Source organism: Montipora capricornis, chromosome 3, assembly GCF_036669925.1.
Source record: "Montipora capricornis isolate CH-2021 chromosome 3, ASM3666992v2, whole genome shotgun sequence".
In the NCBI taxonomy this organism is placed as follows: domain Eukaryota; kingdom Metazoa; phylum Cnidaria; class Anthozoa; order Scleractinia; family Acroporidae; genus Montipora; species Montipora capricornis.
In genome coordinates this window covers 18,070,138-18,094,101 of record NC_090885.1, presented here as the reverse complement: position 1 = coordinate 18,094,101, position 23,964 = coordinate 18,070,138, and the positions used below count along the sequence as shown (strand labels likewise).

The 23,964-nt window shown below is 39.2% G+C and overlaps 1 protein-coding gene across 1 annotated transcript in view; it reads right to left on the bottom strand.

Annotated features, from left to right (window-relative positions):
* Positions 1-4,465, bottom strand: part of LOC138042481 (uncharacterized) — a 12,343-nt gene extending 7,878 nt beyond the window's left edge. The window contains exons 1-3 of the mRNA XM_068888385.1: positions 4,058-4,465; positions 640-1,317; positions 408-440 (exon numbers count right to left, since the gene is read on the bottom strand). Of these exons, the coding sequence (XP_068744486.1) occupies positions 408-440; positions 640-1,317; positions 4,058-4,151 (805 nt within the window). The 5' untranslated portion in view covers positions 4,152-4,465. The remainder of the gene's footprint in view (positions 1-407; positions 441-639; positions 1,318-4,057) is intronic.
* Positions 4,466-23,964: the final 19,499 nt, after the last annotated feature.

The window sequence follows — 23,964 nt, the reverse complement described above, 5'->3', positions numbered from 1 at the left end:
TAGGTAGAAATCTTTTTACTGAAGAACCTCTAAAAAGAAATCATAATGGTACTCGAGCTGTGAATTAAAGAAAAACCCCAATTCTCTTTCTGGAGAAGGAATTGCTCTTCCTGGCTACATGTATGTTTGGAAATTTGATTGATGGAACACACTTTAGTGCTTAGCACTTGAAGGTGAGATTCTGCAGAATTATGAAAATCACAGTAATTTAACTGTCTAATTCCAGATTATTTTTACCGGTACTTGCCATATGAGAACATTTCAGAGCAAAAGGGTTCCTAAACTCACCATAAGTGCAAAATGCTCATTAAGTCTTATGTTGGCTATTACCACCATAAATAAAATTACTTATTATTATTAGTTATGAAATCTACCATAATAGCAACAAACAATCGATGCTAACTTACATGGTGCAGTGGATTTTGCACAGTTAATTGGAGCTGTTGAATTGAAATGGACATGTTATCAGGTAAGTAGATAAAACTTTTTAAAACTGTTGGAGAGAGAGAGTAAGAATTAAACTGATAGCTGAAATATGGCAAAAACATTTCTAGTGAATCATGCACAGTCCATGATGCATTTGCAAGAAAATCCTTGCAATTACTGTAGTGTACTGCATACTTTTGAAATGATATTTACCACAATCATCCATTAAGCATCTGTTTTTTACTTCTTCCACTTCCTTTCTGGAGAATGCTTTGTCGTAGATTTGCACACATGATATGCGTCCTTCAAAACTATCACCTTTTCCTTGCCCGCCACCGATTCTTATATCTCCATCTGTGCTCAACTTAAAATCTCCAAGGATCGGTTGCTGGACAGCGTTGCCATCTATCCACAGTATAGCTGTGCCACCAATATGGTTATATGAGACTCCAACATAATGCCACTCTTTATCAAGAGTAACAGAATTGTTGCTCAATGAATGAACACTCTTTCCATTGCGTCCACGCAAATTTGATGAAACAGATGAAGTGCTAGATGTGAGAATTTCAATAGATGCAGTTCTTGTGACATCACCTTGGCCACGTCTCTTACTATTGAAGTAGGCAATAATGGAACCCGCATGACCTGTCTGAAATATCCAGACTAAAATTGTAATAGAATTTTGTGTGTCAAGATGACGACTTCCTGGAATGTTAATGTAACTTGTACCAATCCCTGCAAATTGGTACGCAGTACTTTCTTTACCAAAAGGACCTTTCACAAGCTTTACATCTTCAGGTGTGCCACCTAGGTTACCATAGCAACTGGCATCTGCAGTTCTGTAAAGATCATTGAGTGGATACAATCCAACAGGATGAGGCAGCATGTGATCTGACGGTATAAAAATATAGAGGACAAAATAAAAAATATTACTTTAACTGGTCATTATAATTTATTATTATTATTATTGTTGCTGTTGTTGTTTCATTCCTCGGCATGCATAACATTTCAGTTCCAACTGTGCTTTCTTTAATTTTCTATGGTAAATCATAATTTGTGATTCTCCCTTGATTGATTACTACTTACATTTAGTATCAGCCAACTAGTGGACTAATGCAAATCCTGCATTTTGATTGGCTATGCTACTAGAGGATTATTAATAGTCCTCGAGTAGCGAAAAGCGTGATGCTTTCTTTGGTTTTATTTCCAAATAAATATTTCTTTAACTTGCATATGCCAACTTTACTATTGCCTTTTCTGTCCGACTAGTTAAGTGATACTAAAACAATTAGACCCTTTGCCCTCAAGGGCCATGGGTCAATAGCCCATTCGGCTTCACCTTATGGGCTATTGATCTTTAGTAAATTTTCAGCTCTGACTATTGCATTTCTAGCTTTTTGATTGGCTAAAAAACTTTGACTATGAGCTTAGAAGTTTTACGTCATATGGAAAATAGTGCGCCAAGATGCTCTTTCCGGACGCTTTGTAAAATTATGGAAATAAAAATCGGCGGCAAACCCGGTTTGACAATTTACTAACACAATTATTCCATTCCCCCGTGCAGGTGAAGGGTCTAATTGTTAAGTATTAGACTAAATTATTGTCAATGTCACGTGTACACTATTGATTTGTTTTGGGACAAAGACTTTCCGCAGTGCCCCTGTAGGGTTTCAACTCGGGGCCTCTTGATTCGGAGGAAAAGATTGTGGGATATTCTACAACGAGTAAGGAGAAAATTGTTATTCACGCCTTGTGATGCATCACTGGAATTTTCATTGCGTGCTATGACCATTGGTAAGGTATGACTTTGTAAAACATCCTGGCTGGCCACTTTCCTACTGCTTCTTTTGGACTGCAGACTTGAATTAAACATGAAACAGATATAAACTAGCAACAACAAAATGATTGTCAATCACATAGTAAACAGTGCAACAAAAATACACTTATAATACATCACCTTGCTTTTTTGTCTCAGAGCATTACCTTAATTTTACAATATTGGCACATAAAAAGGAGAACACACGTACAAATTAAAGCAATAGTGTATGTATTAGATTACTTGTACACCTTCAAGAAAAAGTCGTCAAAGCAAACTTTCGACAAAAGTAGGCTACCTTTGGTCATTTGTAGTCTTGTTTTAAATAAGTCTATTTATTTATTTATTATTTAGTAACTTCCATTTAGTGAAAAAAGGCACTAAATGAGGGACTAACTCGAAGTCCCAGCGAGGTCAGCCCCAGTCACGTCATACAACATCATAATGAAATCTAAACGTTTGTCATGCTAGATATATTGAACCCGATGTTGATTCCTGGGTGATTAAATAGAGGATATTACATGGCCGCGCGGGGATCCGAATTTTATCTTCGAGTGCTGAAAGTATCTCTCACGAGTGAGCGAAGCGAACGAGTGAGAGATACTTTCAGCACGAGAAGTCGTATCCCCAAGCGGCCATGTAATGTTCTGTTTATTATATAGATATTGATGAAATGTCTAGATTTAAAACAACTTGTTTTATTCATTTGCGAAATGATGAAAAAGTGTTCACCAACCACTAAAACACGCATGTTGTGTAACATGAAACAAGATATGAAAGTTATGAAAAACAAATCATGATAATGTAAAATTTGCAATAAAAATGTTAATGTAGTAGAGAAGAATTATAATAAAGCACAAAAGTATCGTACAACGAAGAGGAAGCTCGCGTTTTATTGGTTAATCGTGTTCGTTACCATGACGACAGCGATATCCTCACATGTGAAAGATAAAAATGATACGTTCACTGCGCGCGGTGAAGATATGATTTTTTAGTAAAAGGAGAAATCCTGGTATTTCATCAGTATCTATATAATAAAAAACAATATATCTAAAAAAAAATAATAATAATAATTGTGAGATACTGCTAATTTCATTACTGTGATTGAAACTACCGCCACCATTAAGTCCTCACTTTAAAGTTCGAGAGCACACCGAACCGACAAATTAAGTGCACTCTGCCATGATAAATTAAAGTTGTGCAAACATTTTCCCGGGAGGTTACCAAACCGTTGAACGCACTTCGATACCCTGTTTTAGCATCAAAAGCTCAATATTTTATCACCATGTTTATTGTTTACAAAAAAAACGCCACAATGCTGGCATAAGGACGAGCATTGTTTTAAAACGTACGTTCGTCATCTAAAAATAATAATTGGTGTTAAATCGTCATGTTAAAAATTCATTTTTTTTGTTATGGACTTACGCTTCGCTTGATCTACGCACTCTTTGTCATAAGCTTATAAATGGGGCGACTTGGCGAGGCGTACACAATCTTTAAAGAACAGACTATCTTTTACAATCTCCATCTCCATACGTATATCTTGTCCAGAAAAATAAAAAAAGATTTCTCGATCTAAAACCGTAAGCTTCTGCATGCAAAAGTCACAGCGGGAACAGCAAAATACACGAAATCAAGATACAATCGTAACAGTCAAGGCTCGCGTGCTCTATGAAGAGAAAGGCTGAATAAGACGAAAAGAGTTCGTATTTTGGAATTGGAGATTCCCAAAACAAACACTGTAAATTATCGCACCGCGGGAAAAGTTGTTGAAATGAGAGAAGATCATTTTAGTAAAAATAATGCAAAACTTACCTTGACAAAACGACATGAATGGAACAAAAGTTATGAATATAAACACAGCCTCACTACAAGAATATGTACACATGGCGTGGAATCTACGAGCCATTGCGATTCCAAACCTTCCTCAATTCGTGTGTCTGGTGGATGTCCAAATGCTTTTGAGAGCCCTTATGATCGTTTAGGATTGTAACTTCGTGACGGTTTCGTATTTCATTTGGTGTTCAATTTCACCATCGCTGGCTTCACAGGTTTGCTTCATCTCGAATTTTAAAACGACACATTCGTGATTTCTCCGTTCAAAAGAAACTCGAACAAAAAGGTTGTATCCTTGCAAATTCAGACCAAAGTATTTAAAAAAAATTGAGACGTGCAGTGCCTGATTTCCCGCGTTCGCGAAGACAATGGAAGAGTTTTTCTGTCACATCCGTTCAAGCACTCGGGTATACAAACGTCAATTAAAAAATCGGATCACGTATAAAACAAACACAAGATTTCTTTTGAGCAGGCTCATTACAAACGACTTGGCGAGGAAGCTGCCGATTGCGCTTTCATATTAACGGTTATGTCTGCTTTTCTCTCTGACAAATTAAACTTTGGGGAGAGGACAGTAAATAAGGAAAAAAAAAACACAAAAACAAAAAAATATAATAACAACGAGAGTGGGGTGGGGCCGTAACAAAAAACGTATTTAATGAACGGGAAGGATGCCAGAGGTTATCCATATCGAGGGTATCCCCCCGCAGCCGGATGTAATTGTCAGAGAGTCGACTAAACCAGAGTAACCGGAGTAAAATCCGGAGAAAAAACCTCGGAGTCAGATTGAGACGACTGAAACTCAGCCCACATACGACCCGAGGCCAGGGTTGAGCCCGGGTCACAGAAGTAGGAAGCGAGTCAATAACCGCTAAACTACCAAGACAGAGCTAAGTGGAACGGGTCGGTACAATTCGCTGACCCCCAGTCCGTGGACTACCCAAATGGACTACCCTAAAAATACTGTTTCTAATGAGTACTGTTGATTCACGTGTAAGCAGCATCTCAAATAGTCAGAATAGTGCTTACTTAAGCCTCAACGACCATTTTACTAGTAAACAGCAATGTTCAACAGTCTAAGAACCCAGTTAGCTTTCGATCATTGTTGTGATGACCGATTACTTCATGTAAGCTAACCTTTTTAAAATGAGTGCCTAGACGTAAGGATTTTTCGGGCGTTGTGAAGGAAGTGAAATGTTACTTCCGGTAACTGAGGTCATCATATCATGAGCTGGCAAGAAAACCCACTCACAAGCAACTCACAAGCAAAAGTCCCCGCACAAACTGTTGTTTCCATCGAAGGTTCTCGCACTCGTTCTCAGATCAACTGCGCATGCGTAAACGAACTGACTTCCGGTTTGAGGAAAAAGCCAAATTTCCGGCGGTTTTAAATTGAATTATTTTTTTTTTACATGGCACGTTTCACCCCCAAATACAGAATATCGATAAGCATTGATTTTTTTTAAATCATCTTTTTTGAAAAAGTTATGGGTATTTCAGTATCGTTTATGTCTTTAAAAAGACCATTTTTCAAAATAAAAAGAAAACCATGCTTGTCTGGATGCAAAAACGAATACAAATTATCAAACCATCGATTAAATACCCAAATTGCGTAGCACGGAGACAAATTTAGAGTTTTCTTTTATTGGTCACGTGACTATGGGCGTGGTATGATGACGTCATATTTAGGGTCATTGGCTTACAAAAGTTGGAAACTGTCCAAAATAATGCCAAATTCTCTCAAATTACTTAACTATTACATCCTTAGCAACGCACCCCAAAAAATACGTCAGTGGGCCCTTAAAGGGGTAAGCCATTTTGAAACATAAACAAGTAGTCTGTGTGAGAAGAAAAATGCTGTTTACTTTTTTCAAATATCTCTTTTCGTTCCAGAGATATTCGAGTTTTTAAAATATGCAAATTAGCCAAGTGATAACGTCATACACTCAACCAAATTTTGTTCAAATATGATGAAAAGAGATATCTCAGCTAATTTGTATCAGAAATTTTTTGCAGTAAGATTCTACTAAATGTTCTCCACAATATGAGCTTAAAGGGGCAGTGTCATGGGATGGAATGCGCAGTATTTTCACACACACACACATTTTAACAGACGTTATTTTTTTTTGCTTTTTAAGTAAAATGCATATATATCAATTATCGATGATCTGGAGTCCAAGAAATAAAATCGAACACAAATATGATGCCATGTTTTTTTCTGCGTGACGGTTGAATTCAGTAGTGAAGTGTGACTGTCGGCGGTTCAAGCACTCACAAATAAATATGTTTTTCTCTGCGATAAACTGGGTACGAGGTTGTAAAATTGGGTAAAAAGTGTTTAACGCACTTGACATTTTACAAAGAGTAGAACTTTCAACATCATTAACAAACTGGGCAAAATGCATGGCATAACATTTCCCAAGTTGTATCAAGAAAAATGCTCTGTTGTTCTGTTCCAAATTTCACAAAAGGAAAGTCAAAGCTCAATTAGTTGCACTGGGGAGGGGAATATGGACATTTGCTAAGTCCGTTGTTGTTCACTCAGAGGTACCCAGAGAATCAATTATTAGCTGGATGTCTTGATCATGACCTCTTTCCATGCGTTCACCCGCGAATCGAAGGCGTATTTAACAATCATGAAATAATGGGCTTAAGGTGAGTAAAGTAAGAAAATAATGTCTAGTTAGCGAATTTCGCCATTCCCCTTGACATGGCTGCACTTAGCCGGAAAGCATTATATACCTAATCACAGACCACTTTCATAAATGGCGACCACTTTTTCATTCTTTAATTTTGCATTTGTGTTAATTAGACCTACTGCCTTCATTTTGAAACAAATGTTATTTTGAAATGTGCTCGTCGTAGCGAGGCTAGAAAGGCTTATTTTAAAACAAAAGAATAGATCTTATTTGGCCGCCACTGTGTAAGAGGTCTATGCTCTTCGTCAAATCATTGTGTCTCAAGTAAGTAAGCCCCGAGAATACGTTTGCGTGAAACATAACGGAATAAAAAAAATGTTTTGAAGTTTTATTTCGATATTTCTGTTCCTGGTGGCAGAGGGTAGCTGGAATTAAAATCCAAGTCACTATTTCGAAATGAGAAAATGCCTCTCCTCTTAGCATTTTGATTCAGTATTGCAAACGAATTAGAGCCAATTGAATTTTTGACCTACAGGTTATAATGACCATAAGTTCAGCTGAAGCTCTGACAGGGGCTATCAGCTCGCCAATGTTAATTTTTTCGGTGGATATTTTTCCCTTATAAACTCGTTTCATGAAACCAAAATCTCGTGTTCCACTTCTCGCCTACGCAGCATGACACTTTCTGTGGAAACTTAACCCTTTATTCTTTACGTAACAAGGTCCGACCCCATGCATGATGCAGTAATGCGTTTGTGATATGTCTCAATAAAAAAAATGCTTCCTCCTGAAAATCAGTTTTACCGATAGTTGCCATGATACAGCCAAGAGAGAGAAGCGTACTGAACAAATAGTGTTTGAGCACCTTTTAATCTGTGTCAACAAATTGCGACATGACTCTTAGAGCGAGTTTTAGAGTCGTTTTCAATTGAGTGTCGAAAGTGATTAGATAATTACTTTGGTTTTGCATTACTTCACTCAGTGATTAGTTCAAAGTTCTCGCGCCACTTTTTCAACCAATCAGAAGTGAAACCAAAACTAATTGTAGCTCGCGCGTGCACATTTACCCGCGCTTTGTGTCGGCTACGCGTGATAGCCTTTTTCACGGTTGTTTTTCTCATTTGCATTACAATGTAATTAACGTGGATGCGAGGCAATTTCGGGTTAAAACTACAAAATAGCCCGAAATTGCGTCACATACATGCTAGATTATATTGTAATGCAAATGAGAAAACTAACCGTGAAAAGGGCTATTACTTCGAAATTTGATTGGTTTACTGGATTGTCTCCGTCCTTTTTGATTGGCGAAAGTAATTACTTTGGTTTTGGTTTTACGACAAGCATTTGAAACCGCTCTAATCAAGTGTCGTAAAACCAAAACCCAAGTAATTACTCTGGCCAATCAAGAAGGACGGAGACAATCCAGTAAACCAATCAAAAGTAGAAGTAATTACACGTAGCCGACATAAAGCGCAGGAAAATGTGCACGCGCGAGCCACGATTGGTTGGAAAAATGGCGCGAGAACTTTGAAACAATCACTGAGTGAAGTAATGCAAAGCCAAAACAATTCGCTTATTACTTTCGACGCAATAGCCCTTATTCGCGATAGCCGCCATGTTGGTTTTTAAATTGTCATGCAAATTAGCCATGTGTTATGCTGTGGGGCAAACAATGGAATAAAGGCAAATTGCAGAAAATCGGCTCGTCGAAGTATTGAATTAACATTGCTAAAAGTACATTTTAGACTTTAGAATTAATTACCTTTTATAATATTTTTTTATCTTTTGATTGCCTCCGACATTTTGACTGTCTACTTCGTTGTCTGCTCATTTTTCAATAAAAAAACATCGAAGTAACTTGTGTAATCATTCTATTTTACTACTTAGGTGATAAACATTCAATGAACGTGAAACAAATCATATGTGTGGCTAAGATGTTCGTTATAACGTCTCGAACTTGTGTTGTTTGCCCCCTCAGAAATGTGTAGCTAATTTGCACGATAAAGGCAAATCCAACATGGCGGCTATCGTGAATAAGGTCTATTGAAAAGAGCTCCTAAAGCATCAAATTGGTCAAGACCCGGAACAGCAAGAGAGGGTGAGGTAAAAGAACGGATGCCCTTCCATACATGGGCCTCCTCCAATAACAGTTTTTTTAAAATCTAATTTTAGCTACGCAGCTATTTTTAGAGAAGAACCTGATTGGCCAGTTGTACTAACTTAATGAAATAGGATATTACATGGCCGCGGGGGAAATGCGCTTTGCTCACTTGTGAGAGATACTTTCAGCACTGGAAGATAAAATGGTATCCCCAAGCGGCCATGTAATGTTCTGTTCATAAAATAGACATTTCAAATGTCTATGAAATGTCTAGATTTAAAACAACTTGTTTTACTCATTTTCGAAATGATGAAAAAGTGTTCCCCAACCGCTAAAACACGCATGTTGTGTAACATGAAACAAGATATGAAAGTTATGAAAAACAATTCATAATGTAAAATTGTGCAATAAAAATGTTAATGTAGTAGAGAAGAATTATATTAAAGCACAAAAGTATCTTACAATGAAGGGGAAGCTGGCGTTTTATTGGCTAATCGTGTTCGTTATCATGACGACACCTATATTCTCACATGTGAATAATAAAAGTATGTTCATTGCGCGGGGTGAAGATATGGTTTTTTTCGCGAGGAGGAAAATCCTAGTATTTCATCAGTATCTATATAATAAATATTAAATATGCGCGGCATCGCAATGAACGAGAACTTAAAATAGCTTTGCGAAACAAAAAATAGATGGGACATGGGGATCCGTTCTCTAACCTCATCTCCATTCATTTCCTCGCAACTTACTTATTCTTTCCTAAGTACTTTATCGACAGAGCATAGATGAAGAAGCACAAGGATGTTGCATGTGCCGTCAGGGCGAAAAAAACGTCGTATATCACTAGGAATTTAGCATCCCCTCCCATCCCATTGTTCTTGGGATCCTCCAGCCTACCGGTAAAAATTCGCAACTTTGAGAACTACGATGGTTGCCTTCAACGAAATTGGCAATTTTTTTGTTTAACAGAATTTTTTGTCATCATTTCAGTTTGTTCAAATTCTAAAAAGACATGCGCTGAAATACAGTAGAAGTAGTAGTAGTAGTAGTAGTAGTAGTAGTAGTAGTAGTAGTAGTAGTAGTAGAAACTTTATTAAGAGTGTCAAAAGCCAACTAGCCAGGGAAAAGAAATCCCTTACTAATTTGGGCACACCAATTAGCGAAAAATTTACAGGCTAAAAATTATATACAATAATAGGTAAAATATCAACAGTTATCTAGTTTCAGGATTAATAGTAAAAATATACAGAAATCAAAATGAACAAAGGCTACAGCCTGCGCAGCCATCATTTAAAAGTTCACTTATATTAAGTTGGCGTATCTTGCCTTTGAAGGACATTAGGGTTGTAACGTCCATGGTACTCTTGGGAAGTTTTATCCATAGCCTAGGCCCAAGATATCTAATAGAGTGCTTGCCGTAGGTGACTGTCTCATACCTGGGTATAGAGAAATCTGCTTGCCTCAAATTGTAATTACTATTTGGTTCTTTAAAGATGTTATTTATATAAGCAGGGCACAGTTTATGCTTTACTTTATACATAAGGATTCACAGATCCTGTAAGCGTCTGTTTAGTAGAGTAGGTAGATCTGCCTTCTCTAATAATTGTTCATAACTAGAATTATTGTCCTTGAAAACCGCCCTAAGTCCTCTTTCTTGCAATCTTTCAAGCTTTCGAGTGTCGCTAGCTTTGCAGAAATGCCATTCAAGGTGACAGTACGTGAGAAATGGTAATATCGCGCTTTTGAATAATATTGACTTAGATTTCATAGGAATTGAATTGCAGCTGAATTTGGTCAAAACAAACTCTTGTAATTAAAAGATTTGAGTATACAGTGGGACAAACTGGAAAACAGTGTAACTTGCATCATATTTGTAACCACCCTTAAATAAAGTACTCTATTTTAATTTATTTAATTTTTTTAATTTAATTTTAATTTATTCTACCTCAGCTGAGACAAGTACCTCGCCCACGATAAATGACCAGTCGTCTCTACTATCGAGAATCTTGTCTTGACCCAGTTACAAGAAACCAAGACTGAGAGAATTACCGAAGAACAGCCGGGAATCATCAAGCACCAGCTAAATGTTACTTTCTTAATTCTGGTGCTGAAACAATTTCGACTTACCTCGGCCTTCAATATTCTCTAACTCACTTTACTTTCAACTTACTCTGTAGATGAACAATTGACGAAGTCTTAAATATGTTTTGGCTTTCTATCAACTTTACTTTTTTATTCTTAAAAACAGAAAAAAAAAAACTCAATGTGAGGACAGGGACGAAATGTCCTTCCTTGAATGATAACCACAACTGGTGTCTTCTTTCAAAGCACGATACGATTTACCTGGTCAAATTCTTGACTTTATCAATAGATATTATACGTTAAATGAAAGAAATGTATATTTTGAAGTGCGGGCTGTAGACGAAATGGAGAAGTGATCCTTGCACTTATATGGACAATTTAAGTAATTGTCTCTTGTAGTAGACACCTGAAAAAGTGAGCTGGCTCCAACGGGATTCGGGCCCGTGAGCCCCGCGACGCCCGCGCAACGCCCCACCGCCACTAAGACGCACGGCCGGGAGCAGGCCAATCTGCCGGCGAAGGGCTCAACCGGCGAAGGATTCAACAAGTGCGAGGATCACTTCTCCATTTCGTCTAAAACCCGCAATTCAAACTATACATTTCTTTCATTCATTGAGTCCTTCGCTAGTGAGCCCGACAGATTTGCCTGATCCGGCCCTGCGACTTCGTGGTGAGGAGCGTTGGGCGGGCGTCGCGGGGGAGGGGATTACCTGGATTTTTCAGGTGTCGGCTATGAGAGACAATTGCTCAAATTGTCAAGATAAGTGCGAGATATTAGATCTTATTTTTTAGTTCGCATTTCAATACCCACATGATAAAAATGCTTGTTTCATGATTACGTTTTCAGACAAACAACATTGCTGGACAAGCTCGACCACAGAGCTCTTCTCTTGACTGCGGGAGAGAAGATCTCTGAGGAACCCTAAGTGTGCCTAAGTGTCTTCTCATTGGTTTTCGTGAAGAACAATCAAAAGCGTCTCTAATTGGTGCATTCATGTTAGGACGAGGAGTGAGCAGGCGCCGTAAGGTTCAAATAGCCAATTTTTCGCTATAAGAACCCTACAGCGCATGTTCTCCTACATAGAGTTTCCCAGAGCCTTGGTCGATCACGAGAATACATTGTTGGAGTAGTCCAGCAAATGCGCATGTTCAAACGTCATGTACTTCATAGCAATACGCACTGTCCGTGCGTACTACATGAAAGAAAAAATGACAAAACTGTCAAATGTTATATGGCTCGTAACCTTATGGTATGTCAGAAGAGGAGCTATACTCAGGGTTGGAAAGGAATCTGTCACATATGGACAAGGGAAAACGTTCCTCTTCCTCCGTGTCTGTTGTGGCGGAGAAAGGTATGCCAAAACCTAGTTTGAGACCTTGGGACTGGTGCAAGCTAAGTGATCCGCTGGTCGAAACCTGAAGTGCGTCATAGTCTTGTTGCCACACCTTGGCATCGCGTCCAAAAGCACCTTGACTGGTTCCGGTTTGCTATGAAATTGTCGTAGCGCTAAAGCTTACCATAGGTTAAAAGTAATGACTGAATTTTCGTAACACATAAATTCCATCAGATTTGAGGTACATATTATGTGCTGCTAAACCATCATGGGTGACCGATTGTGTGAGTTGCAGAGTTGCATAGTTGCATTTTAGATTACTCACAAAACAATGGCCGTCTCCGTTGAAGAATACCAATTTTTTGCTCCTTATTAAAGAGTCTCAACTTCTATCGAGGAAATGGAAAAATTAGACCGCAGCAATCGTTTACATTTATTTCCCGGTACGAAATAAAAATGGGAAAGCCAAAGTATCTTCACTTCACACGGTCACCGCAAATGGTACAAAGGGTGCAAGGGATTCGCTGGTCGAAACCTTGAAGTGCGTCACGGTCTTGTTACCACACTTTGGCATCGCGTGCAAGAGTACCCTGACTAGCTCCGTTTGCTATGAAATTGTCGTAGCGCTAAAGCTAAAGCTTACCATACGTTAAAAGTAATGACTGAATTTTCGTAACACATAGATTCCATCAGATTTGAGGTACGTATTACGAGAAAGACGTAAAATTCCTGTTTCTCTCCAACGCTGTGTAATGTCGTCTCCGAGTGAGCTGCGGGATTGCGGAAATATGATTATTTTAGGTTTTAAAGGAACTTTTATTTATTTAAGCGCCTAGTCCGGTAGTTTGCCTAGCGCTGGAGCACTAGGGGTATCGAATGGTCTTGCGAGCATTTGCGAGCATGCGAGCAGTGTGTTTATTTTTGCGAGCTCGAGCAGTTACCAATTTTTTCTTGCGAGCAGCGAGCACTTGAGAAAATGCAGATGGAGAGCAGCGAGCACTTTAAAAAAATACAAATGGCGAGCAGCGAGCACTTCGAGTAGTTCGTAAATTTTCCGCTAGCTGGAATTTGCGCCAAGTAATAGCTAATAATCTCGCTGACACCTCCAAAACAGAGCAATAGGTGCAAAGCTGAGGCGGTTCAACCAATCCCAGCAGCTTACAACCAATTGTTCTCTGCTTGATGACAAATTACGTCACGTAGCTTCACGTGAGTCATTGGGTGAACGCTCAAGAAGTACAAGAGCTCTCAAATCTCTCAAGCAGATCTACTAGATCCAAAGCACGCGATCTAAAGGTTTCCATCTCTCTCTAACCCGACGCTAAAATGGAAGGTGTGGTACTTTGGTTATAGAGTTCTTATGAAATGTAAATAACGTGACATTCAGTCTAACAAGCATTTTGGGCTTCAGTTTCAATTATCGGCAAACTGGTTTCCCGCTGATTGACTGAAAAAGATTCAACGCAATGAAGCGCTATTTATTTGGAGGCTTCTAGAATCTAACCAATTACAGCCGTACAGATCAGCTGACAAGCTCTAGTACTAGCTCTGAAGGTCAAAGAGTACTGAAATTCCGAGCATTTGATCACATTTTAACGAGATCCCGAGGATGCGAGCACGTTCAGATATTTTGCGAGCACGAGCAAGCGGCACCCGTGTAATTTTTGCGAGCAATTCGAGCAAAGGCCAAATTTTGCGAGCACTTTTAAATTGAATGGGACCATTGGATACCCCTAGCACTAACTGGGGGACACTGTAAACTAAAATCAACAAATTAACGCAAATCAAATCAAATGTCGGTTTTTGAGGGGAGAGGAGAATCGGAGTACACGGAGAAAAACCTCTCGATGCAGAATAGAGGACCAAGAAACTCAACCCACATATGATGCCGAGTCTGGGAATCGAACCCAGGCCACACTGGTGGGAGGTGAGTGCTCTCACACGCTGCGCCATCCCGGCACGAATTCATCGAAATAATTTTAGTACTCGCCAATGGACAAATCCTTCTACAACTTTTACTTTATTGCTGCAATCTTACACTAATTGTGTTGGAAAATGCGAACAAAAGACCCGATACCATGGCCATAAATCAAAACCTACAGAGCATGTGTCAGCACTCGGATCCCTTTTCACCTTTCAATCTTGGCCACAAATGGTAAAATTAAAACGCAAACGTGTGTCAGATGAAAGTGATTGGTGTTGGGGAGGGGGAAAATGTGTTTAGAATGAAATATTCCAACACTTGTAACAATGGCCGTAGATAACTCAAAGTATCCCGATGCTGAACACGGAGACTGTGGATGAAGTTAACGTAGTCGATATGTGTAGGAGGAAATGCTATAGGCACTGCGGAGGGTTTGTAGGTAAGCGCTCTCCGAGCAATAGACCACTTTCGATATATTAAAATTCAGTCCTAAACAAAAGGCATCATCTCGAGGCTCTGGGGAATAAACTCATACAAATCCTTATATTTATTCCCCAGAGCCTCGAGATGATGTCTTTTGTTTTGGACTGAATTTTAATATATCGAAAGTGGTCTATTGACCCAACACAACAACTCTCCCCTTGATGGGATGCTAGTCCATCGCACGGTTACCCCCAGCATTTCGCCGGTACCCATTTATACACCCGGGCGAGGAGAGGCACCGTGGGAGTAAAGTGTCTTGCCCAAGAGAACACAACACAACGTCCCCGGCCAGGACCTGAGCAAGGACAACTCGCTCCGGAGTCGAGCACACGTGGAGAGTTTGTGCTACCTGGTTATTTTAGATCCCGATGGTCCACTCAAATGTATTTATTCTGTTTGCTTTTCATCGCGGGCCAGATGTTTTAGACGTTTTAGCCTAAGGCTTGCTAATGTTCTCCGCGGAGCCTTACAATTGGAACATTCTCCACGGGTAATCAACCATTGAAATGCTTGTGAATGACAGGTGAAAAAAAATTCAGCAAAAGTCTTAAATTTGACATAGTAGGGAGTTTAAGGAACGACGACGGCTACGGCAACGTCATCGCCAAAAAGCAGTAATATTATTGGTTAAAAGAACCAAAATAATAAAGCTGCACGTGCGGCACGTATATTTGAACAATTCTATTCCCTTGTCGTCAAAACTACAAGTGAAATGACCAAAGTTAAGGTTTCGATGACAACGTGGACAAACTTCAGGGAATCTTTCAGTCTCATTCTTTTCTTCCAACCGTCCACTGTGGTTCCACTGTGGTTGGACTTCCACACTGTGGTTGGACTTCCACACTGTGGTTGGACTTCCACACTGTGGTTGGACTTCCACACTGTGGTTGGACTTCCACACTGTGGTTGGACTTCCACACTGTGGAAATTTGCATAAATGTCTTTTGAACAAGGTGGGACAAAATCAGATATTTTAAAGGAAAACGCCATTCTTCTTTTCATGTTGAAATAGTCTTATCCGTTAAAACACTCAATAAAGGTTGTAAAAAAGAACTGGACGTTACCACCCTGCTTCAGTAATTATGAAGTTCATTGTTAGGAAATAAAAATCGACACAAATTATATGGAGAAATAATGAACTAAAAATGTACAACTACTTGGAAGGGAGTGCTAAAAACAAGAAAGACAACAAATGCATGTTAAAGTGATACTATGATCAAAAAATCATTTTCTTTCTTTCTTCAGATTTCGAAAACGTGTTCGTTTAACACCTGATTGGCGAAATTTTTAGCTTTGATTCTTGTCCATTAGCTGTTTATTTTCAGTGCAAGCTTGGGATTTAACGGTCAGTCATTACTCACGTTTAAAACGGGCAGATTAGACCTAAGAAGTTTGGATCTAGGGAAAGTGACGTCATTTACTCACTAGCTTAAAATTTCAGCGTGTAAGCGCAACTTATTATATATGCAAAACACGAGTTTAACACTGATCTGAAAACCCGAAACGCCTGGCGTGCAGCATATTAATTCAGCTGCGTTCACACGCATTGCATTCTTAAACCAGCGAGTCTTTGACGTCATTTTCTGCTCGACCCAGCTCTCTCAAGATTCTAAAGTTAGTAATGGCGGACCAATAAATAACAGTTCCAGTTAAAGTAAACAGGTGCCCTTTTAAAATCAGAACTTAAAACGTTCTATACACAGGCAATCAAACTTGTTCTTGCACTTCTTTATTAGACAGCAAAATTTATCCTAAGATCCTTTGGGGGTAAGCGATGCTCTCGGAAATGCGAAGAACATGAACGGTGAAGCTTGATTAGCCGTGGTATTGCTAAGCTTTTTCTCTTTACCGGGCGACAATTACTAGAAATACCTCTTTTGCTGTCTTTTTCTGACCTATTTGAGCAATCTATGCTGCTGAACAAAAAGACATGGAATGGGAATACGAAGAGGAATCTCAACAGCTTTGTGTGTTCAAGCTTTCCGCAAAACTTCAGGTTGACCTCAATGACGTCATGAACGCGCGGCCAGGCTGCTAAGCTAATTTAAGGTGACAACGATCGTGCGAGATTTAACGTTACTTTGACTAGGGGTCAGTTCATAATTAAAGGTTAGAAAGCTCTTTGGAAGCTCATACTTTGAAAAGTACATGATCTTTATACTAACTCCCTACTGTTAGACGGGGGAAAAGTACCGTTTTCCGGTGAACTTTTCCTTGAAGAACCTTTACCGTGAACAATGAAGCACAAAATAGACAACAAGCTTTCTTTTAAATAATTCTTCGCCGTCAGATTTCCACTTATTTTTACGTGAAGACTGCAGAGTTGAGTACAAAATGTAAACATTAAGACAAGTAAAATTCTATTTCAGTAAACACAGAGTTTTGAGCTTTGTATTTTATGCAAAGGCTGAATATTTTGAGATTAAGTTTTGCATCTCACGGTCCGTCATTGCTCTCGTTCAAATAGGACCGATCGGACGTCAGAAGATTGGACCTAGGGAAAAGTGACGTCACTTACTGACCAGCTTAAAATTTCAGCTTGTAAATGCCCCTTATTAAATATGCAAACACGACTTTAAAAGTCTGAAAGCTCGAAACTCCGGAGCTGCATATCAATTCAGCCACATACACACGCATTGCATTCTTAAACTAGCGAGTACCTGGATTATGAATTACTAAACTCCGATTAAACATTTTTCCTGTACGTTCTAGTTTCAGTTTTTTTCCAGAGTAGTTATAGGTGATAGATAATTTTTATGTTCCATGCTCAACAAAATACACGTCTTTTAGAGTTGGAAATGGAGAGCTAATAGCATAAGACAGATAGCGTCTAACACACACACACAGCCATTTTCACACGGTCAATTAGCAGCCATGGATCGTTGTTTCGGCCTTGCTGGGACTCATTTCAGCATGGCGTACCCAACGTACGTTGTAGGCACCTCTTTAAGTAGCAGCTTCACATACATTCGTGGAATGTGGAGCTGGCACTTAAAAAGGGGTACCTGAAACACCCGCCTGGTATGTTAGCTACGCCATGCTGATGAGGCCCAGCAAGGGCGAAACAGCTGTCCATGGGTACTAATTGACCGGGTGAAAAGGTTGTGCGCATGCGTGATGTGCTGGCCACACCGGGTTGCTGTTATGGTGTGTCACCTTACTTTTTTTGCTTTGTTAATTTTTTTTTACCGAAATTACGCCGAGTGACGATGAAATGATCATCGATACCAACACCAACGGATCGAAGATGTCTCTTGCCACAGGGAGGAAGAATGTAACAGGGAAGGATTGCTGTATGATCTACAAACTAAGGTATACTTCGCATTATGACTTTCCTTTGAATTTACAGACTTTCTAGATATATTTATACCCGGAAACTGTTCGATTACGCAAATAGGAGTTACTGTAGTCACTTGACAAAGCACACTGTTTGCCAAACTTAACGAGTTGTTGTGCGCCATATTTATTCGCAGATTCACCAGCTATAGTACCCGATAACCCGGGGCTAATGGATTTTGACTTATATTTGCCCGACGGGCAAGGAAATTCAAATTTCAGGATCCGACTAAGCCGATACAGTGTGGGCTTACTGTCTCCGCCTGCAACTGCTCGACGGAATAAATAGCAACCTACTTGGATCCTATCATAAGTAATAAGTATCATTATTTACCCTCGGATAGATCTAATTGGCTAACTCAATGTTGTACCCAATTCAAATCTCCCGGGATTAAGAATCTTGTGTTTTGTATTTGCATAATGATGAAGCATTCATATTTAAATGATATGGAAATACCTGGAACAAAACGTTCCATTCCTAAAGGGTTTGAATTGGGTACAACATCGAGTTAGCTGATTTGGTCTATTGATCAGAAACGACTTTAAGAATCCCAACTGGCCGGAGGCAAATCAGTTGGCTATTTACAAGCGCATCCAGGAAATTGAACCAGGGACTACCTGGAACAAATTCAACGAACGGTCAGAACGGTCTTGAACCCGGGAGAAAAGTGCGGATAATTACTGAAAAAATTGATTATTCAAGGTCAGTAGTTTGTTCTCTAAACAACCTCAAATTTGATCATTTCACGTCGTTGTCAGGACGAGAACGTTAAAGGGCTACCGACAACCAGTGTCCTTTGCGCGCCTTTGTTGTTGTTATTATCCGGGCAATCGAATCGGCCGGTTCGCTTCAGAAACATCCCGTGAAGAAGAACTTCTGCGAATTCGCTGTTCGATTTGTTTTTTAATCCAAACGCCTTCCTCCTTTCGTTCCATAATCTTAAGGTTGAAGTAGTGAGCCAAATAACATGGCGCTTTTCCTTCCTCGGCGGACGACCTTTCTTCAGTTTTCATTTCGCTTTTAACACGAACCCAACACCCAAATAACGCCAAAAATACAATATTTAAACATTAAGGAAAATATTAACAAAGTTTGAAGCTACTGGGCATCCAAAACACGACGATGTGAGGCGATGGAATTTGACTTTTCAAGAAAAACTGTATTACAGAAAATGGCGCCGATAGCTTGCACGCCCGCAAAGACTTGTGGTTGTCGGTGGCCCTTTAAAGAAGTATACATAAAATTTCAAACGCTCGTGCGGGGCGTGCAGTACAATCGTTTTTGCTCATTAAACGTAAACCCATTGAGGTCAACTATCAATAGAGTTATTTCAGTAGAGTTATGACTTAGAGTTTGAGTTAACGACTTCCAAAATCCTGAATTCAAGATTTTGGAAGACCTAAATCTTGAATTCCAAATGTTGAATTCAGGATTTTGGCCGTCCAAAATCTTGAATTCAGGATTTTGGAAACTTAACTCTTGCTCTACGACATAACTCTATGAAAATAACTCAAGAATAGCTGTCCCCAAACCCATTGCTTTGTGGCGTCTTCGTAGTCGTCGTCCTTGCTTAAGCCCTTTATATTGTGATTCGTTGTCGTTGTTTTTTCTGTATCCCAGATATATACAGAATATTTAAAGTGTAGAAAAAAATTGAAAGCAACATTTTATCACAAACGTAGCAAGCATTTCAGTCTCCAAGGAGAAAAGGCGAGTTAACCGCGGCAACGATTGCAAATACTCTACTTTCTAGTTTATAACAACGTCAAATATGGGACTGAAGATTTTTTCTTTGGCGATTTAATTTAGTTTGAAAACGCTCTCAGCAAAATTACAAAGAACAAGAAGGGGCCCATGCAAGCCGCAAATATAGCTACCATTTTTGCCAAAGCTTGTCAATCGTGTGAAATGTGTTATCTTTTGTAATTTATGTGGTTCTCGTTAGCGGGCATTTTGTTCTCGCATGCGAAATCCTTACGACTTTTTCAATCTTTCTTTTAGCTTTCACACAGGCTCACCGTCTCGAATGGCGCGCGATCAACAGCATGGAGACGGTGATGCGAGCGTGGAAAAGGATCCCAGGCTGTTGATCGCGCGCCATTCGAGACGAAAAGCTTGTGAGCCGGCAAATTTGCGCTTGCGCTTTGAATCCTGGACATGATTTAACATCCTTGCATTTTTTTAATGTTCTGCTTTGCGTGTAATGTACTCTGTTGACTTATAATATGAAGTTATCTATACGGCTTTTCTCATCTCATCCTCTATGGCCTCTGTCATCTCCAAAGTAGTTGAACGTTGCTGGACAGTCCAATAAAAACGTTGCTATTATTGTTATAATTATTATTACTATTCTTATTATTTTCATGATTGTAAAAGAAAAGTAAATGAAATTCAAGGACAGCGTACGGAATGGTATAGAGCCTTCGGGAAGCGCACTTTAACTGTTTTGAGAACCACTGCGTGAATCTTGGAAACAGCGAGAAAATTGGCAACGACCTAATACCTTTTACCAACCGATGGATAGGCGTTTTGCAAATAAAGGCCCTCGTTTCTGGCATAGATACCAGGGGTTGAGGTAGAAAAAGACAAGGCACTGTACCTCTAAGCACGAACCGACAAAACGAGGATGGTTTGAAGACGAGAAGATATTTATGATATTTCTTGCCTTGTATTTCCATGGCGGAACAAACAGTGTTTGAAAGTTAGCTGGCCGTGCATGTGTACTTCTCTAACTTGTAAATAACAATAATTGACAATTATTCACTGAAATAGTGATACATATTTACCTGGCCGTGAAAAGACCACTCGGAGGTGAATAGTAGTTGGTTAATCACCTCCAAGTTAGGCAATCAGCGTGAGCGACACAAGCACTAGAGTCTACTAATCAACAATTATTCGCCGAAGGCGAGGTGAATAATTGTTTTGGTATCAGTACGAAGTTGATTTGAAAAATATACAATTTCTTTAAAAAAAGATAATTTCTTCGTCTGTCACCTCGACAAAACGGGCTCGCCGCCATCTTGAAAAAACCGCTTAGGTGATTATCATGTAATGATCGTTTATAGAATTATACTAATAACAACTGGTAATGATCATGGACTTGTAAAGTACCTTTGATATCTAGTAAAATAATATTTTTATTATAGTGATCACCCACAACTATTCTAACTCGCTTAGGGAATGTTGACTTGTGTTGTGCTTTCAGGCAGTGTCTTAAGCCAGTTGTTGACAAGTTGAATACAACAATGGAGGTATTGAAGTTCAAGTAATTCATTTTTTAAAGACAAATTTAAGGCTGGTTGCAATATATACTACACGCGTGTAGTAATGCTAATAGAGGCTGCAGTATATTTTAATGAAACAGTAAAAGCTAGTAAACCAACAGGAAACAATTACATTATTGTCCGTCAACGAACACAAGTTATATAGTTAAATGAAACATTTATAGAGTACGATAACTTGGTTAATGATTACCCCGAATTCTAGCCAGCAGTCAGCCTACTTAGTCAAGAGCTGGAGCTCCACTAAAACTGAAACTAAAACTAAACATTATGATTTTTAAATCCAAGTATTGTAAGGAGAAATTTTCGAATTCGTTTATCACAATTGCTTGTAATCTCGCAATCTGGTTGGCTAATTTGCCGTTGTCGATAAGAATCTAGACAGTGCTGTACGCGTTATGCTCGCTTCAATTTCATGCGATGTAAATGAGGAACGCCCATTTTGGGAAATAAACCAATCATATTACGAGAAAGTTCTAGACATCGCTTTCTCTTTCTTCGTGTAATGATTTTGCTCACGCCCTGAAAAACACTTTCCTTAGCGTTGAATATTGTGGTAAAAAACAAATCGAAGATGGTTCAGCGTTGTCTGCACTCTTATCGACAAAGATGTTCGTCATCACAGTAGTCAAAGACATTCTTGTACGTGAACGCCCAGTCAGGATGTAGAGAATTCCGTAATCTAAAAAACTTCAGTAACCTAAAAAGTTACCAATAGCTGAGCCGGAACAAGTATTGTGTTTATGGACGCTAGATGAGTATTCTTCTCAATTCTTCGGCAGAGAATTATTGGAAAATGTGTCAGAGCAGCGCATATCAATTGGCAAAATATAAGAGGAGACAATGATGGAATAGCATGAAATCTGTTATCACAAAAAAGAGACGGTTAGGGCTCGCTTTAAGAGTAACAATTTTTCATAAATTACACTTACAGGCTTGGATTCAAGCCACTATTCGATACCGCATGTACGGAAGGAAGTATGAGCGATCGATGATAAATTTGAAGAACAAGGCTGTTTGCTGGTCCAAGCTCGCGTTAAAATAAAATAAACACAATGTCACTTACCTTGGCAAAAAACAGCGAATGGAAAAATTTCTATTTCATTAGGACTGTGTCTTTGTCGATCTTATGCTTGGACTCGAGTTTCTTTTCTTGAGAATCAAGTTGAGTTGACAGGCCGGCAATCCTTAAATAGCCCAAAAACGTGCTGAACCAACGCAAGGTTTTCGGTAGTCGCAGACTCGCTGGGCTCTCTTCTTGTGTCGACTAATCTTTCAGATTCTTGCCCTTCCTCGGTATCGGACATCACTAACGGTGTCGAAAGCGCAGCACGTAGGTCGTAGACTATTTTACAATAAAGAGAACAAACGCTCTGCAAAACTTTGTTAAATAGCCAATTACCTATAGCCAATTCCCAGGGGAACAGCCTTAATCATGTAAATTAAGTGGGCGTTACGCAGATAACAATAGATCCTCATCACCTTAAATACCAAGGGAAAATAACTGGTTTCCAACAGATCTCTTGAGACAATAGTTAATGCATGGACATGGTTATGAAACTCGAGAAGTTCCTTTGTTTCATGATTTTGTCCCTATTTCTGGCCTTGACCCTCCACAAAACACATCGGTCTTTTTTTCGAGAGGATCACCAATCAAATCCTTCGATTAAATTATGCGCAACTAACTTGCAAACCCGTGCGAAGCGAAAACAAAAGATTGTGCAGGGTCACGGTCAATTCAACATCGATTGCGACAACATTGTTCTCGCTTTTGAAGGTTTTAAGATTTCATAATGAGTCCCTCGATTAACTATGCTGAGACTGAGGTGACAATGGTGCAATGTAAAATTTCTGGTGGACGAACAAAAAATGCTAATGAGAGATCTTTTGTTTTTGTCCCCAGGCGGCGATGACGTAAGGTGAAAACCACCTATATTCTCACTTGTTTAATTTAGAGCGGTTTTCAAATGAGTGTCATTCAAATAGTTATTTATCAACAGAACTAAGATTTAGACAATGCTGTTTGCTAAGAACTTGCTAAGATAAATCAGTTTAGGACGCAGCTCTATTGTTTTTAGGGTTAGGGTCCATCGTTGATTGGTTGTTTGTTTTGATCCATTGTTTTCTTAGCCAATCCTGAGAGTCGTTGTAATAGTTGCGTACTGACCTGGTCGGTATGCCAAGTCGTGTGCGCCGTTATATGATTTCACATAGTGCTAATGTCATTATTCTTTCAATTATCTGAGCGATATTAGAGTTTGTGCTGGGATCTGGGCGTGTTGCATTTCCCTGCAATAAGAACGGAAACAACCGGTAGATCTTTTTATTATCATGGAAGTAAACTAAACTAAATTGAAATATACGCTAGCTTTAGCGCAGAGCAGTGAATGGATCATAGCGTTTACGTAACAAAAAAAAGTGCTGGTGACTGTTTTTCCTCACTTTGCGGGACTGTAGCTTGGGATCGGCTAAAATGACGTAGATTTATTTTACAGCCTTAGCGAAATCAATTGAATTTGACCGGACAGTGGCACGACTATAGCGCGGCAGTTGTTTCAAACTGGAACCTGTTGACTGGGTTACTGTCGGGCCAGTTTAATTTTATGACCTTACTCTAACTAAGGTAATGTGTTATAGTGATGTTGTTTCTTTGTTTAGGTATGTACATTTACAATGATTATTACAATCCGTACTTCCATGATAAT